Genomic DNA, 19,410 nt, shown 5'->3' with positions numbered 1-19,410 from the left:
GAAAAAGAAAAAAAAAATAGAGGAAATACATAATAGACGTGTTCCTTCAGCTCATGTCGACACTGATCTTGCTGTTTTCCATTTATAACTTCATCTTGTGGAAACAGGCCCTTGTTTGATCGTCAAATTGGAACAGTTCAAAAACCACTTTGAATATTCTGCAGTTTTGCACTTCACTCAGACTCCGTAACATGAAAGATACCTTCTTGACCTTATTAAGTGAGGATGTTTCGCGGTGCCGGGACTCTTCGTTGTTTGTCACTTTTCTTTTTAGCGCCAACATTTGCTGAGGCATGTAGACTAGAAAACAAATATGCTCCTGTGAATATTTTTCAGTGGAAAAAAAGGGGGGAAAAAGCTCTAAGCTAACACACGGTGGTTTCACTTTTTGCAGTCTAAGTAATATTTAACAGTGTTGCCACAGAAATATTATGTACTTCATTTTACACTGATGTCACTACATTTCAGTATTGCTTTGGATGAGAACCTGCAGACTGTGTAAGTAATGATGAATCGAAAATGTGGAACACGAAAAAAGCTGACAGGAGGAGCACCAGTGAGACATGACACATTACACGACAAAATGGTAATCAGCAGCATGGGCTTAAAAATTCAATTAGTACTGTGTGTGTAAGTATGCGCTCAGATATGACTGTACGGTGGGAATTAATTAGAAACACTGAGCACTCAGAGAGCCAGAGATGGAAGGTTGAGACAGAAGAAACAAGACACAAAGAACAAAAAGGAAATTGGAGATGGAAAAAAAAATGAGATAGCAGGAAAACATGAATAAAAAACTTCTCAGAAAGATAAATGGAACATGGAGAAATGCAGCTATTAGAGAACTAAAGTTAAATTGGGGACATAACTTTAGTCTCAGTGGGAGTGAGAGGACTTAGTTGGTGATAAAACTGACATTAATATTTGACTATTTTCAGTATTTTGTTTAAGAAAAAAAAGCCAAAACAATGTTTCATTTGCAAATTGATGACATGCTGCTCATTCCTATTTGGCCATTGCACAACTTGGGGGCGGAGTTGCATCATTAATCCATGCTTTCAATAACTTGCGTACTGTGCTGCCGCAAGAGTCTTGGATTAAGTCGAACGCAATCTTCTGTCGACGTCTCGCCAGTAACACGTCAAATCTCTGCGGTGTCTGACTAATGCCAATTAAAATACGTGTGTGATGAGGTTTTAGCAGGAGGAAGATAATGGCTTCCCAGGTGGAGATTTCAACCCTCAACCCTTCACTGACCAGATTGATTTTCTATTTTGGTTTATAATTATATAAATACGTTGAATTACCTCAGTATTTTTTTTTTCCTTTTTTTCAAAGTGGATGAAGTATGATTTAGTGAAGCGCGTTGATATGTCATTCTGTATTATCTTACTCCTGAATAACTTTTACATCCATTGTGTTTATTTTGTATTTTTTATTATTACGATAATCATTTTTTTATAATTTAATTATATAACTCAAATTTAATTTGATCAAAAGCTGTTTACTTATCACAGACTTTGTTTCTAAACCATTTTCTGTTCCTGTTCAGTTGTGACACAACCATTACTTCACTTAGTGCTATGTCACTTTATGGAAAGTACTGTACAGTATAGTGAGTGATTCGACAGCAGAATGTTTCAAAACCTGAAAACAGTGTGAAAATAATGGGTGAATCACCACGTGTCTGGCATGCGCTCACTCTAGCTCCCACATGATGGAATGTTTCACTCCGTTCTCTTCTATTGTGTCATTCGGGAGCGTTTCATGACTCTAGCAAGATGGAGAAGAGGATGCTGATGATGGCTAAGTGTAGTTCGTCCATGTCCAAGACCACAGATTTCATTTCCAAAGCATAGAGTCGCTGACTTATTGAAAGTGTAGATGTTGTAGATGAGTGTTTAGAGGTCTTGTTCACGAGTGTGGGAAGGAAGAAGTGTCAGTGCAGTGTCTGCATTGTGCTGTCTTTAGTTTTAGATACAAATATGTCAAGTAAGTTTTCACTGCTGTGTGCCCGGCCTGAGGAACTCGGTTATAGCTCCGGGACATCCTGTCTCTTGGTTGCCTTGGGAGCGCCTTAACGTCCTCCCGGAACAGCTGGAGGAGGGTTGGTGGACAGAGTAGTCAGTCCAGGCTTCTGTGACCTTGCCCTGAGTAAATGGAAGACAATAGTTAAGAGTGTTAGACTTATAAACATGAAATGAAACCAAAAAGGACGGCAAGGGACGAAGCCTCAGTCTTATTTTAGAATAGCTGTCAGGATCAGCGTTCTAACTGGCGAACCTGCTGCAGACTTTTCCATGATTTTCAGGTACAGAGCACTTTTATATGTGCGTGTCTGAGGGCAAGAGAATGATCTACACTGGAACAGACAGCAACCAAGCTTATATAAGAAATGCTAACCAAACACTCATCAGTGTTATTTGTCGCTTCCGTTCTGTGCGATGTCAAAGTGACTCACATCATTGTCAAGACTCAAAAACCTGCAATCTGGCAGCAGAGTCCTGAATCCAAAAATAAGTTTTGTACGTGTCGACTTGCCGAGTACAAATAAGACTTTGAATTTTTGTCATCTCAGTTATTCCTTGTTAAAGTGTGATGTAACACATCATATGGATGGTAGCCAAAACTGCTCAGAACGGGGTGCAGTCGCTGCAGGTTTTTGTTCCAACCAAACCAGCACAGAAAGTTTAACCGGTCAGGTGTCATACAAACAGCATTAAGGTTGGTCCTGAGAAAGGAAGCAGGCAGAATTGATTCAAGTATTTAAGACAGTGGTTTGAAATTAATATTCCCCAAGCACAGCTAAAGTAATCAGAGTAAGAGTTGAATGAATCTGCTGGCTTAATTATCGTTTAACTTGAAATGCAAATATATTTTGTGACAATGTTTAAATATTGTAAATCAATATATTATTTTGTAGACATGCTACGTGTTTATTTACTGAAGTAGCTATTTTGAAATACAGATTGATGGCATTATAAAGAGCATGTAAAGACTGTAAAGATGTTTCAATGTGAAACACAGGAAATCGCTTTATAAAAAACTATTTGTGGCTTCACAGTGATTAACATGGACATAATGTCCATGACCTGGTCTGTGGCTATATTGTAATGGAAAAGAGCCCACCCAAAATAGAACTGAGCTCCTCTGTTTGTGGCTGAATTTGTTGGCCGAATGCAAGATAGTAGTGTAATTTAATTAGACTTTGAACATCAATTACCAGCGAGACAGAGCTGGCAGGGGCAGCAGTTTGACTTTGTTTCATCGTTCACATTCGAGAATTAATATTTACTGCTGCTAATGAAAGTCTGCACCGTCGTCTGAAGACAACAGCAGGCGTCTAATAACATCCGTGACACGGTTCACACAACCAACCAAAGCAACATGTTGACATGAAGAGGAAGTGCAAATTTTTCCACACAGCGTACTGGATATAGTCGAAAAGAGTCATGTTTTTGCTGTGACTTACCATGGTTCACTGCCATTGTGTTACTTTAGAGTCTGCGCCACCATTATTGATGGAAAAAATATATGGATGTGGTCGTTCCTGAGTTGTCAGTCAAAATCTGTGCAGCAGGTTGACATCTCAAATCTGAAAATAAAGAATGGTTTGACTTCTCTTGATTCTTTTTGGGATGTTTACCATGAGCGTTCTTTTTATCCAGTAAGCCTTTATTTGGCTTTAGTGTGTTTTGGTTTGCAAAAATGGAATACTCACGGGAACCCGCCGCAATACTTTAACTTTTGACTCTAGGATGAGCCATCCAAGGTCCAAAGTTCCAAGGTTCAAACAGAAATTAATATTTTAAGTACTCTGGAGTGAAAGTCTTAAAACCACCCACTAACCCGGAAAACAAAATAAATTCCTGCAGATTACAGTAAATCTGCCCAGAGGCACTGGCAGACATATTGAAATTAAAACATAACCACATAGAGACAAGCCTCCATTGTACGTGAGAGCTGCCTGGCACTCAGCTCTCTCGTGTGTCTGCGAGGCTACGGGCTATTTGTTGTTGAAGTGGATCTGTTCAGACAAGAAACAGTGAGCGTGCTAAACAGAAGGCTTGGCGCTGTCTGTCCACACTTTGTGACCTGTCCGTGTCTGACTTTCATGTGTCCTCCTACAGTTCAGGGTCTAACTCATCCTCTCAGTTACGACAACACCTGCTGGGTTGCATGTCACTGCGTGGTTCAAAGTTGTCTGGATGATTCTCTTCATCTGAGTAAGCGTCGTTGTCAGGTCACCTTGTCTCTCTTGTCTCACCTGCAAGCTAATAGTGTGCACTCAGGGTGACGTGCAGTGGTACCAGTGCTGGTCTTGGCTGTGGTTATGGCAGCTCATTCACTGAACTCTCTGTAGATGAAACTGGAGCAATGTCTTCTCAAACCTAAGGTTTTCTCCTAGAGGTTTCTCATCTTCAAGGTTACACTGGATGATTTTCTTTTGATTTATTTTCAGGCTGCAAATGACAACATACATTTTATTAGGAATTTAGATCCCCTTTCTTTTAACTTCCTCATCTATATACACAAAAAAATGGAAGATTTGAAATTGATCTATTTAACTTTTCAGCTGGTACTTAACTTTTTTTCTGTCTCGTCTGCCTCAAGGTCCACTGAGAGTCGTCGTCCCCACCGAGTCGGTGTCATCATACCTCGGGGACACGGCTCTACTCCGCTGCGAGGTGTCGGGTGACCCCAAGCCTATCATTCGGTGGCAGAAAAACAGGGAGGATCTGCCACTGCTCTTTGACCCAGACTCCCGACTTGCTGCGCTGCCTTCCGGCACTCTCCAAGTTAGCCGAGTCCAACCTCCTGACTCGGCCACGTACCGCTGTCTGGCTGACAACCCAAGCAGCACCAGGACAGGAACAGATGCTGAACTGCGCGTGCTACCAGGTGATGGATTGAATGAAAACATTCTGGGAACACTGATTCATCTGTATTACTCAACGTGTTCAGGGAATTTATCCTTATTTGGTTGCCGGCTCCGCTCTTATCTTTTAAAGAAGAATTATGCTATTACTGCAGCAAGACTAAAAGGTGCAGCAACAGCACTTTTATTTTAGTGTGATTTATACATAATCCTCAGGACTTTATTGTGGCCGGTGGTCATTTCTTTCCAGTGTTGGATTCCAAAATTCAAATGTGCAGTAGTGACTGTATCCCATCACTATAAATTGCGTGAAGGGAGCCTGTCAGCCGCATAAGATTCTTGCTCTTCACACACTTTTAATAAATGAGCCCTTCATTTGGCCACTTCATCATTCACATTGTAGTTCAGGTTTACACACAACTTTGGCGCTTATTTCTGTCGGCAACAGAGATAGTAATGGCTTTCCTAATGTTGTGCATTAAATTGGTCAACTGTCCAGTCAAAAAGTTTGTTGGTCTAAAATGAGTCCCACTCAAATCCCACACATAGCACCTGTTTGTTGACTAGTGTCTGCTATACTGCAGTTCATTGAGTGAGCTGTCAAATTAAATCAGCTTCAGATTTCATTTTTCTCGTCCCCACACACCAATCTTTAGATGCACCACGATCTCCTGCATAATTACAATTTAAGTCGCTGCATAGTGTGTCACCTACCAGAAGCATATTCATTAAAATTTGCTTCCAAGTTTTGCTTCTATTGCCAAGCAAGTGGGTATTTTCTGTGTATCCCGGCATCAGTGTCCTGGGTTGTCTTCCTCATTGCAAGGCGAAAAGTGATGCGGCTGATGTGCCGACAGCTTCCTTCAGCAGGATGTCCGTGAAGACATCAAAAGAGCACTCCAGTTACTCACTCATTATCTCTGCGATCCCAGCTCTTCTCTATGGGACCATCAGAATATTCTGCAGTCTGGACCTTTCCTCTACTGACTTTTCAGTTTGCATGCTGAGGTTTTGCCTTCTCGTTTCTGCTGATGTGTGTTTTCCGATTCTTTGTTTTACCTCATCAGGATATCGGATGACTTGTTGTTTGAAGAACTGCTTTTGTAATGTGTACTGAGGAAGACATCTTTGGACTTCAAGTGAACTTTTTGACCGAAAAAGTTCATTGGATTTCAGAAGTACAAAGTCATAATCACCTATCTTGCCACAATATACAAGGATTTGACTGTAGTTTTAATTGATTCCAATATTAAAATACATTTCAATTGATGACAGTTTTGGCATGTTCACATCTTCGACAGTTCCTTCTCCTTCCAGCATTTCACAGCTGATGTTGCCACAGCTAGTCTGTCTCCTCTCCCTCGTCCCTTCTTCATCATCTTCCCTCGCCACACCTGTCTTCTTCATTTACCGCATTAGCCCAAGGTCTCTCGACCATTTCATAGTGACCTCCATAACTTTGTCTCCAAACGTTTCCACATGAGCTGTCCCTCTGATTTACACATTTCTTGTCACTCTGCCTCTTCAGACTCTGCTTCTTGTCCGAGTTCTGAAACCATACATCCTGGCAGCCTCACGACCGACCTATAAAGCTTCCCTTTCACTGTAGCTGCTTCTCCTCCATCACTGATCACACAACCCAGTCACCCTGTCTCATTCTACCTTATCCGCTCTCTCTTCTTCACTCCTCATGATCTCTGCTCATCACTAGTCACCTCTCCCTCTCAAGCAAGGTTCCAGCTCACCAACTACATAACTACATGAGCATCAGAAAATGAAGTAAATGATTTTCTACCATATTAATTGGGTCATACAGAAGTGTCTGTATATTATATTCTTAAAAAAAATACATGAAAGTACAATAATACAATGGTTGCTGAAAGTACTCTTCTTTAAATCCCCTTTTAAAATGTTCTATATCTCAATGAAACCTATCATACTGTCTTGTCTTGCAATAAATAAGTACAAGAAAAAGATTAGTAACTGTTTAGCCTTAGGTGCAGCATAAAATTTGCCGGTTATATCAACAAAATGTATATGTTTTGAGGTAGATTGACTTATCTAGTTGCTGTGTGATTTAGCTGAATTGCATTTACGGGCGCTTGTGTGTGTGTGGCCAGGTCCATGAAGGCGATTCTGCTGTGCTTTTACATCGATTTAGTCGTTGAAGTTGTTTTAAGGAAGCTGCTCAACTTTCAAAACCATACCCACAAATCTCTTTCCTGTCTGAACAGTGTGTCTCTATAAACAATGTGAATTACTGCTGTGATTACAGACAAAATGCGAACACGTGAGAAGAAAATATGTTTTTGCTCTGAGGAAACCATCAGGCGGCCAGGACGGCTTAAACGACTGTGCGATAAATACTTCAATTTCCTGCTCTGATTCCTTTCACTTCTAGCGTTAAACTATGTTGAAGAGCTTGAAATACCAGCAGCTGTGTCTGTGCTTTGACTCAAATCTGTATTTATTGTCTGGAATATTTTGGGCAGAAAATGTTCCAGTTCCCTTTGTTGTTTAACGTGAACCATGTTTCCACTTCTTTATCGACAGAACCTGGAGTGAGCAGAACCGTGCAGTTCCTTCAGCGCCCATCCAGAGTAACTGCTTTGCTTGGAACGGATGCTGTCCTGGAATGTTCCGCCTCAGGATACCCAACTCCAGGCATCCAGTGGAGGAGAGGGGATGAACTGATCCAGACCTGGTACTTCCTGTCTTAGTTTTGGGGACCTCACCTCACCTCTTTTACAATTTCATTTATACAGTATAATTCAGCGGCACAATCCTAGCATTGGGTTAGCATTATACTGTTCAAGCATTTTAGCTTTGTTAGATCCATATTTGAAAATTTTAATTTTGTTGTTTATATTATGTGAAAATCCAGGAGTGGCAAAATTAGGAAATAATGTGGAAGGGAAAAGCACATAATAAAAACCAGAGAACCGGGATTTCTCTGGGTGTGTGTGGGTCTGAAGGTCTATGTATACGACTTACAAAAAACATATTCTGTTGTAGATAGAAGAGAGATTTTGTGTATTTTATGCTTATTATTTGTATGTTTGTTTTATGTTGCACATGTAAAATCAAAAAGTGTTGCCTATAATCTTGACATGAGACTAAATCAAGGTTTAATTCTGAGAGTTCTGAAGGCTTTTTAGCACAATTCTCTCCAAGCGCCATCAGCAGGAAGACGCTTTGTAATGACCCCTGTGTTCTTCTTGGCGTAGGAATAAGAAGTATTCTCTGCTGGCTGGCAGCAACCTGATCATCAGAAGTGTCACAGACGACGACTCTGGCAGTTACAGCTGCACCGCTGCCAACAAGAACCACAACATCACAGCAAGCGGCGAGCTCAGCGTGCTGGGTGAGAAACTACATGTCATGTTTGTGTTTTCAAATTGCCGATGGATAGGTGAAACAAAATGAGAGGGTCTGATACAACTCTGGCTCTCAGCTATACTCTGGCACAGGATGAAGCTGCAACAACCCTCAAATAACCCGATCAGCCCCTCCAGTCTTAAATGGAAAGGAAGTACACGATCCGCGCTCACACTGCCGCAGGCGTAGTAATGTTAAAAACAAGAAAAGAAAGAAAATGTGAAAGAAAAGGCTGCGTCACTACACAAAGGTCCCAAAGGACAAAATGAAACACATGCCATCTGTTAACAACAGGACATTCTCAGAGCAATAAAAATACATAAAAACCAACCAGGCTCTCACAGGTTCGAAATCTCCTCTGTGACTGGAGGGACAGACAATCACATCCAGAATCAAATGCCGTCATGAAATATGTAATCTGAAGTATCTCTTAGCTTCAAGGGGATTTTCATGAATAAAATATGGTTGTATTTATTGTTCGAGTGCTACTGAGCGACTGTCGGGTCGGCACTCAAGCGCCTTGTGGATTCAGGGTTTCTGAGGCGTTTGGGCAGCATTTCACTGTGAGTCTGTAGAGAGGCCAAAGTGCTGAAGGGCGCATTTTATTTTTTTTTCAGTGGTGTTGATTTACTGAATAACAACAGCTTGACACAAAAGACTGAGCCGATTGGCATAATTTTTTTAACGAGAAAGTGACAATTTGAGGAGTCAACCTGGCTCAACACGGCGAATGTTCAGTGGTATATTCTCTCTTTAACTTTATTCATTCTGTGCTCAAATAAAACAACCTGCAGGCCATAGGCTTGTCCATGAATACATTCCAGAAAGGTCATTCATTTTCTTGCATTAAAACCATTTCTTCCCAAGACAACCGCCACACACAGTCTCTCCGGGTTCTCCTGGGTCAACCCCATTGACTTGCCCACATTTCCTCAGCAAGGAGGAATATCTCACTCAGCAATAGCAGCCATTCTCTTTTGAGCTTCTCCACCTCTAAAGAAGAGTCCAGACCCCCCGAGATTTTTCTGGTTTATACTTTTTTTCCAGTCGCAACCAACAGCTCACGATCATGGATAAGGGTACGAATATATATCAACCAGTAAAGTCCTCATGATGGAGGATGCCTCCCACCTGTCAATCACACCCATACGCCTTCCCTTTTCATGAACATACTTGAAGAGAAGAAAAGCAAAACAGTAATATGTATCAGTGGCTGAAAAAACTACGCCGTAAGTAATATGAGTCTAGGTGTAGTGTTTAAGTCTACGCATAAACTTTTTGGTATGGACCTGTCACCTGATAAATTTTTCGAATGTCACCTTCGGGTTAATCCTTCGTGATGCAGTGAGCAGGAGTCGAAATCAAACAGAAGCAGCTGTTGTTTGTTTGACTCTCATGAGAAAATCAGCAAATTAACCTTCGGGTGTTTGCTGTTTCCTTCCAGCTGGGCCTCTCCTCTCTTTTCTGTCCTTTCATGTCTTTGTCACAGCCTCCCCTCTGAGCAGGCCCTCGTGCGAACATCACATTTATATTCTGTTTACTCTCCGTTGTCATCATCCACCCGCTTCAAGCGTCATACTCTGTTTATTATAAACAGGAGGAGTCCATCTTTAGCATGTCATGTCTGGAATCTGATCATGTCAGTGGTTTCCAAACCTGCACGATTCAGAACATGTCCTTTCTGACTCCTCTTTCTGTAGGTTTTTGTTTACCTTGTTTCTCTTATGGGCCTAAGCAAATTCGACTGATAGTAGGTCACAGGAGGTGAACTTAATGATCTTTGGACATAAGTACAAGAAAGCTATATGGTTATACTTGGCGTGACTGCCAAGTATGGTTTTTGTGTTGCATTTAAATCTCGATTTTCTTTCAGTGTGATCACATATCTTATTTGGTTAACGCACTGAAAATGAAAATACACAGATCCATAGTCATCCATTCAGTCCCGCTTTATTTTGCCACTCTCTTGTCCTGCACTTACAGATTGTCATAACACTATCTTGATTCTGATGTTGAATGTCTGAATATGAATGGGGATATTCATTTAAGGTGGCCTGGAAGAACTGCCTCGAAGGAGCCTGGAGGTCACTTGGGTCAGGCAGGTCACTTGGAGAACGTTTTAGAAGTTTGTTGTCATAATAGTTAGAGCTCAGGAGTTATGACTGTTCAATTTGAAAACAACCATTGTCGAAAACATGAAAATGTCAAAATGTCATAATGTCAAAATGTTATGTCAGGCTGCTTTAAGACCCTTATTTTCAGTGCCAATTATAGACTCTGCCATTTAAAAACAAACCAAAACAGAGTCAAACATGGAAATCAGCTCACAGCAGAGATAGTGTTTTAAATGAAGTGATAAAGCTCAACACTCCTGTTGTCGCGAGTATGTTGCATGGGCACATGTACTATACTTTCCCCTGTAGCTCTTAAGCTATCAAGTCCTACCTAACCTGGAGTGTTGGCAACTTCAGCATCATTGACAGCAAATGCGAGGCTGCCAGGTTCATTAAAGCTTACATTTTAGCATATACAAGTGGACAGTTTGGACTTGTTTATTAATCTTTATCCATTATTCCCTAAAGACAGCACGGTGCAAACAAAACATCTGAGGCCAGATTTGATCCAGCTACTGTCTGAACTGGTTGTTCTCTGACTGAAAGCGCTCTCTGCTTCAATATAAACTGTTTAAACAATTGCTAAAGCCTAATCCTTTTACTGTTTTGAACAAAAATTATAAATATGCGACAGTTAAAGGGCTCATTACATTTTGTTATTTTTCTTAATGGAAGCAGTTAGAAGCTGATTGATGTCCCACATGTCGTGATGTATTGAGATTTGTGTGCTTTTGGGCTCCACTGGCCACTGGTCTTGATGAGATGATGAGTATAACTAATGTGCATGTTGTGTCCCGTAATAACAAGTGCATCCCGCCTCATTAGCTGGTCTCTGTTAGCAGCTTAATGAAACCATAGGCACTCAGAGCGTCGATCACTCATATTGCCTGCGCTGTCTCTCTTCTGTGAGACCGGAGAGCTGCAAGAGATGGGGACATTTTCTGTACCAGTCTGAAAGATTCAATCGATTGACTTTGAAGTAAGTAAACAACTTAGTTTCAGTGGTTTACTCCCTCGATCTGCCAGCCACACGCCAACACACACAATAGTGCGCACCCCGTTGAGGGGACGGTTGGGATCTTCCCCTGATTAATTACTGACTCTGAATTACTCTGGCTGCTCCAAATAACATTTAACAATCTGCCAAACTCTCCCGCTGAGCTGCAGGCTGGCCCACTGCCGCTCATCCAGAAGAACCAATTGAAAGACTTGAAAGAGATAGTGGCCAGCTCACCGTGCCTGTGCATGTGTGTGTGTGTATGGATTTTCCGAGGTAATGGTCCGGGATGGCAGCGGTAAACTGGCTCCCGCTGAGAGGGTGACACTTCACTAATACAGAGGTGATCTTAAACACAATATATGGTTTACTTTGGGTGGAAATGGAGTCATTCCTGTGGTTTCACTTCAACTGTGGAACACATCTGCCTTCATGGCCAATTTTTTCTGTCTTTGAAATATTCAGATCATATCAAAGCACTATACTGTACATTTCAAATGAACACTCTTAGTTCACTGATATTCTTCACTGTTTTCTTGTCGAGCTGAAGGCTTATTTTAGGACTTGAAGACACCCTGTCGATTTCATCAGATGAAGTATGTGAGTAAGGTTTGTTGCCTGTCAGGAAGAACTTTGAGGCAACTGTTTGATTTGACTCTGTTTTTTTTCTTCAGTGACTTCTCTCTTCCCAGATGACTTGTTGGAGGTACATGAGAAACTGCCAGGCAAAACTGTCTGTACTTTGATTCAGATTTTGTTCTTTTCAGCTATTCAGCACTTTTTGATGACATTAGACATTTAAACGGTTTTAGTTTGATATATGGAAGCAAGGATTTATAGTGTCTGAAGCAAGCTGTCTGGCAAAACAGGAGTGTTGGTTAATGGTTAAACTTATAAGAAGTATCGCATCCTGGTGTGTGAATGAAGGTTTCGCTTGTTATTCTTTAACAGAAGTTTCATCCCCCCAAAAAACTGTTGCTGTTTTGTATTTATTTATTTGTTTGTTTATTTATTCATTTCATTTGCAATTCCATTTTCCAGTATGTGAACATAAACAATGTGAGATGAAATTGTTTTAAAAGTGATCGAATGAATGGAAGTAGACAGATTAAAGAATGTAGGACTCTAATCACGTTTATGTATTGATTTGAACGTGTTTCAAGAAGTCAGATTGCATCATGCACCATGAGCAAGCATGTCTGCAGGAAGATTAGAGGGTTTTCAAATCTTTCACCGTCCGTGCAGGGTTTCTTTTTATCTTACTCTAACTTAAACAAGTAATCGCAGAAACATGCATAGATTTTTTTAAACATCTTTTGTAATTTAATTTATCATACCTCTTCACAGTTATTTTCACACTTAGTCACATACTGTGCACAGTAGTGGCTGTGATGCAGAGGCACAGTGCTCCCTGGACACATCAGTGGTCATAGTAAAACTAAAAAAAAAGGTTTCTCATGATCAAAAGCTCTCTTGCTGGTCTATGAAGTGAAATGAAAATACATTTTAAATTTAAGAAATGCAAAGATAGTGATGCTCGGTAGCAATTGACAATTTGATAGCAATTACGTCGGCAATATGGTGCTTTAACTAGCAATGACATTTGGTAAACTACAACTTTTGATTTTGTTTTACACAGCAAGTACACAATTGTCGACAGGCTGAAAATAATTCAACGCCCCCCAATTGTGACAGCTCAGAATTAGTTCACTTGTTCCAATGTTATTCCCAAGTAGTGCAATAACCATTTTCAAGTGTGCTTTCGCTTCCCATGTTGACGACAAAGTCACCCTGACACGTAGCTATGAACAGAGAAACAACTGTCTGAACTGGTCGTTCATGGACTGAATGTGCTCACTGCTATGTTTCAATGGAGTCAAAATGAAGTTTTACTCTCCTTGTGATGTTCTGAGCAGGCGGGCTGGGATGCACAGAGGGACATTTGGGGTGCTCCCATCAGTACTTCCATACGGATGTCATTTGGTATTGCACTTATGCGGCTCTGCCCTTTCCTGGTGGTGCTAAAGAGACGCTTGAGGCGCTTTATATACTACGCGACAGGGGCTGAAGGAGCGCCATCCCATGGCTAATCCTAACCCCAACCCCCTCTTTCTTTTTCAGGATGAAAAGCCCACGACTTCTGTGGTTCAATTGAAAGAACAAATGCATCCAGTCCACTTGAAAATAGGCACTTGAGAGTGAGAAAGTGTTGATAAAAACTGATACGTTTAAACAGAGCTTCCATGTCATGTAAGAGCATGTCTTTCTTGTGAAGGGTGTCTGCTCGTGAAATAGTGACAGGCCTTGCATTCATGGCTGTCCTGCCCCTTTCACCCCACCTCCGTCTAATTAATCGCAGCCTGTGTGAACTGCTACCATATGCAGATTAAAGTGATGCTGCCTGCCTCTGTCATGTGTGTCCAGATTCTAATCCGCCTCGGCCGCCGTCGCTCCGCTTTAGCTGCTCATGATTTTGTGCCTTATGGCAGGTTCTTAATGCTCCCACACATTCCACCCAGCTGACGAATCAAATCAACTTGACCTGTCCCTTTTGTCTCTTAAGCTTTGTAATCCAGGATTGAAACTCAATCAAGTTATCGAGGTTGAAAGCCAAAGGACTTATTGTGACTTTTTAGGTTGGTGGAGGCTGAGTGGATTCTGCCACGCCGCTGCTGCATGTGTGGTGCCGACAGCTGATTATCAGTAAATGGAGTCAGCACATGTGACCTTGTGGAGGAACATCGTCCTCTCCATGTTCTGGACCGAACAAATGTCTCATGAGTGCAAGCTCATCACTTAGAGACATCTGTTCATATTTAACCATCTGTCTCTCAGTGATGATATTTCACACTGCCGTCTGGTCCGTCCTTGTATTAATGGCTCCTTACACAGGAATCGATTGTGCCTATTACGCTGGTTGGTGGCTATTTTGCGAGGCGATGTTGGACACTCTTGTGTGGACTGACGCTAAACTCACATGTCCTTTCCTCCTTCCTTCTCTTCCCAAACTGTCAGGTTTCATGCTGCTCTTAATGCCCAGCTGCTGGTCTGACATTTGACCCTTCCACGCTCGCTCTCACTTTGAGTTTGTTTCCTCAGCATGCTGGGATGTCATAGCATTTGTCATCATCATCTTTCATCACGTCTGCGCGGATCAACTTCAGGACAGACTCACCTCCATGCTGTGTGAGGTCAGTCTCAGGTGTGTCCGTGCAGCTGCCTCTCAGCAGGAACAGGGAGGATTCTGATCGAACACGAAGGAGGGTGATGCTGAGGGGGACGACGATAAGCGAAGCATCTTTGTCATCACTTATCGTGATTATCCACATGGTGTTCATGCTGTGATGATTGCAGTCATGGATGCTGGTCTCTCTTGCTGGGCCAAAATATAATCAGGCTGGAAAAGTTGCAGCGTTTTTATCAATGTAAGCCTTTTATTCAGCATGTGACTGGAGATTTGAAAAATCTATTCCTCACTGTTAAAGCTAAATAGCTTGGTGGGTGTTGCAGCCGAGACACTAAAGGATCTACTTCCAATTCATGAGAACTATTTTTTTCCCTAGAGGGACATTTCCCCACCATTATTTGTTGCCCCTCAAAACATGACTTTAAAGAAAGACTTAAACTGAAAATGTCCACATATACATAGAGAATTTTTAAATTAAATATAGATGCAGTATTCTCAAATAACCTTGTTTTTTTTCTTTTTCTTTTCATATTTTATTCTTGCGTGCAAACTGTTTTCTCAACTTTCCCCATCACATTAAGTGGCCACGAAGAGTGGGATACTGAAGTCTTGTATGAAAAAAAAAACGCCGGCAGGCAGATGCTTATTTCTGACATAAAACGGAAATGTCATGTCCACCTGTTCTATTTGTTTATTTTTCAGCAATCAGAGCAGTCACATCGATGACGGAGGTCCTGTCTCATTATATCTGTATTTCCTTGTTGATGTTTTGCCTCTGACGCTTGGCCTTTACCTAATGATGTCAAAGAGCTGCATGCTACAAAGAATAAACAAAGCTAACCATGCGTCATGAAGTGTACATGAATGAAAAAAGGAAACCCACAAATAATTATTTGTTGATGTTGGCTTGTGGGCTGCAATGATGATCATCTTTTTCACACAGCGCCTATCAAAATGTGAGATTTATAGTGACAATATACAGTGTAATGCAAATACCTTTAAGATGGCTTTAAAGGTGTGTTTGAGGAACCATTAAATATCATACAGTAAGCCTTGCAAAAGAGTCTGCAACTGCAATCATGAAGCAGACACTTGAAAATATCGGCACTCAATGTGTTGTTACTGCGTGGTTGTTTGTACAGTTTCACTCAGACTTCGTCCTCAGACTGTGCTTCAGGATTTTATTGCTGGTGTTGTATCTTACTTTTCCATGACCAAACCTTTGTACGGCAAATGCCCATTTCACCTAACTAGTATGAACATGTTGGTTTGTGATTTTCAGGGCAGCGGGAGGATTTAGTGAGAGATGTTCTGTCGAGATGCAATGCCTACAAGATGGAATTGATTTTGACTGTTTTGTTTTTGTTATATTTCTGCTTGAGGTGCTCTGATGCTTGGCAAGCCCTGTTAATAAACACATACATTTGGCTGGGTATGGAAAACTACAGTATTAAAAAAAAAAAAGGTCAGCACTGACTCCCCGGAGAATGTGCTTGTTTGCATGCTTGACTGCGCCTGTCGCTACGTGCAGCTATACATTGTTGATCGACAGTGTTTGTCCTGCACATTGGCCCTCACAGTCAGAGCGAATCTAGAAGTGTCTGTCCATGTTTCTGATACACGCCAGTACGAAGAGTTAGTGGTCATTCTGGAGGTCTCTAGTGAGGTTTTACTTAGATCATCTGGGATGACTGTGGTTTTGTCACAGTGGATGTAATGAAACCTTCAAACACACACACACAGTATGTTCTTTTCAGTCTCTCACCTAAACATCCAAAACAAATGGCTAACCTTAACCAGGACCTAAACCAAACAAAAATTCAATGATAAAAAATTCAATTATTTTCATTGTCTCCATCCTCAAATTGAGTCTTGCGTCCCCAGAAGTAGGTGTGTTTCCGAGGATATGTTCCCACAAGTATAGCCACAGTACACATGGACCACGTGCACACACACACACACACACACACACACAGCCGTGTGTTCATACAGAGTGGATGTTCAATGAAATGAATGAAGAGGATGATTTCCATTTGAATACTGAGTAGATGTTATTAGGGCACAGCATTTGAATGGCCACTCCATTGATACTGTATATGTAGGAGTTCACGTGTGAAGGTTTGGTTAAAATGAATGCATAAAACGACACCAAATGTATTTGCATTGTCATGTCTAGGTGTAGACATGGCTCACTCAGCATGACAGCCATCCAGGTTTGTGGGTCGGATTAATGCATGAATGATATGATGGATTATTGACTCTTGTTTTCAAGTTTTAATTTCATAACCATGTGTTTTGTAGCGTAACAAAGCCGTTAAAGTGTCAGTATACATCTCAAACAAAAATTATGAGACTACATGAAGCGTAGTAAATTTTTGGAGCAGAGAAGAGAAGGGGTACAAGAACAACTCATTTTTTAGTTCAATATTTTCAGACAAACCGCTGTTGGCCATTTTATGTTTCATTGTATTTCTGTGTACCAGTCAATACAGCATGTCTCGGGGTTTAAAGGGTTACGGGGTGTATGGTTTTTCATGGATTACATACAGTAACAACCAAATAATTCAATTCAACTGTAACCCTAACAGTATGAAAGTGGAAATGAATCCGATAACTGCTGTGTAGAGGCAGCTGAAATGTAATGTTAGTCAAGTATAAATAAGAATTTAGATTTGTTTTTTTTTTTTTGGTCATTGAACAACTTACTCCTGCAAAATTCTGTTTTTATATTTATATACAACTGCTTGCTGCTCCACGTTCCTCTTCGATTCACCATCAAATAAGCTACCAATAAGTACCTCCGTGTATTCTGTAAGAAAAATGAAGCTCTGCTGTTATCAGCTGTTCCTGCTCTGCTCTCTCTGAACTAATTTGTGGACACGTGTTCTGCTGTGAAACGTTTGTGTATCGTTGTGCAGTTGGTGTTAGGTAGCAGCTCTGAGTTTAAAGGAAATCATTAGCTTTTAATTAGGGCATTACTGCTGTGATAAAGTTACACCTCCCGATAATGATGCATCGATGGAAAACACAAATGCAAACTCACTCTGACACAGCCTTCTCACCAGTCTTGCATCACAGGCAGCTAAAGCATAATTTCCTCTCAGTTTATTTTGTGGCTGTTTCAGCCTGTGGGGAGCTTCACAGACACATGTGACAGTGACAGGACATTTCTGGATTGTGACTGTGTGTTTACTGACATGTCGAGTGTTTGTTGTCTCGATGGGTGACAGCTTCTCTGATGTCTGATGCTACATGAAGCTATTCAGCCTCAATTCTTGTGTCTGTCGAGGCTCAAATGACTTGTGTCTCATCGTCGGAAGCTGCTGTTGCATCTTCCACGAATGATCTGTTGACTCTTCCTCTTCATCTGCATTTATTTAGTTGATGTTTAGTGCCTGATGTCATCATCCGTAGATCGTGTGTTCAAACATTGGTGTTCACCAACCATTAATGAACTCCAAACTGTTGGTCGGACTTCTGCCTTAGCTGCTGGGCCTCCTTTACTTCCGTAGTCCATTATCATGGGCCAGGATCTGACTCTGGACACAGTCCACTTCAGTGATTCTGGCTTGTTAGGCATCAGTGAGTGCTTTGCTTTTTGGAATCCATCCAGACACTTGGAGCAGTTGCTGCTCAGTAGCTGCCCAGCTTTTTTTTTAACACCCTGATATGTCTTGCTTAGTACGTCTGCATCCAGGTCCTTTTTCTTTGTCTTTGGGATGTGTTGTAGGTAGAAATTTGTGGCCAAAAAAAAGTGGAGGATTGTGCTGCCAGATTTTTCTCTGCGCTTCGAGAATGGGCGAGAGGGTTGCCAGAACTTCGTCAGTAGAGTTCATTCCTCCTTCACGGCGCATTTTTAAATTTAAAAAACATTCTCTTCGCTTTGTCGATCACAGGTGAAAATCATTGTTCAGACTGCGCTGCAAGGTGTTTAATCGCGTCACACGCCACTGTCGAGGCCAAATATTGCCTTTTTTCACTATTCCTCCAGATATATTCGGCCACAGGATGCATCCCTTGTTTTTGGTGTTAGGTATTCATTTGTCATCTGTAGGCCGAGGTCCACAGACCATCACACCGATCGTGTTACACATGGCATGTGTATGTGTTGCTGGATTAAAAGATTAGCTAAATACATGCAAAACAATACATTTTGCTTTTGGACAACTGGTAGGCACAGAAAAAAGAGGAATTAGTTATTTGGAAATTAAAGTTTTTATTTATTTATTTTCTCCAGCATTTAAGTGTCTTAAACACTCTTTATGGACAACGGTGATTCTATCGCCTAATTGCTAATGTTCTCCGCTTCATTCTTACCAGGTGCTGGAAGAATAGAAATGTCAGGTGTTTCGCCTTCAACAGCTGCCTACTGTTGCTCAAAATGGGTTTCGGGGGTAAAATAATTGTGGGACAGGCAAAACGATCTACTAAAAATGCATTTATTGCTGAATAGATTTAGGAGTTTTTTAATGACGGACTTCAAACTTCTTCAGGCGCCAATGTGAAATGAAAATATGATTTGTAGTAGTTAAGGCACACAAGCAAATGCCACTTGACATAGTGGTTTCATGGGGACAAAATGAGCCTCCATCCAGAAAGTTGTAGCAGTTTTAATGACTTCAACTGAGTGAATGAAGGCAGATGAACCTCCTCTATTGGTATGTGAGCAGGAACTTTTACAAATTTATGCTCACGATGAGCCTATCTATCTAGAACTACTTTTGATTTTGAGTGACGTCATGACAGTCGGTTTTAATGGTGAACATTATCTCAATTTTTGCTCCTTCGAGACCCTCTGTCTGCAGCATACACTATTATTTTAATTGCGGCGGATCACGGAGTGAAAACAATGTAC

At 41.2% G+C, this 19,410-nt stretch overlaps 1 protein-coding gene across 6 annotated transcripts in view; it reads left to right on the top strand.

The window, feature by feature from the left end:
* Positions 1 to 19,410, top strand: part of dcc (DCC netrin 1 receptor) — a 156,280-nt gene that overhangs the window by 53,527 nt on the left and 83,343 nt on the right. For all 6 annotated transcript variants that reach the window (XM_053865318.1, XM_053865327.1, XM_053865310.1 and 3 more), the window contains exons 3-5: positions 4,615 to 4,902; positions 7,433 to 7,583; positions 8,107 to 8,243. In XM_053865318.1, coding sequence (XP_053721293.1) covers positions 4,615 to 4,902; positions 7,433 to 7,583; positions 8,107 to 8,243 — 576 coding nt within the window. The remainder of the gene's footprint in view (positions 1 to 4,614; positions 4,903 to 7,432; positions 7,584 to 8,106; positions 8,244 to 19,410) is intronic.

Source organism: Synchiropus splendidus, chromosome 1 (assembly GCF_027744825.2).
Source record: "Synchiropus splendidus isolate RoL2022-P1 chromosome 1, RoL_Sspl_1.0, whole genome shotgun sequence".
NCBI classification, from domain to species: domain Eukaryota; kingdom Metazoa; phylum Chordata; class Actinopteri; order Syngnathiformes; family Callionymidae; genus Synchiropus; species Synchiropus splendidus.
This window is presented reverse-complemented; position numbering and strand designations above follow the sequence as displayed.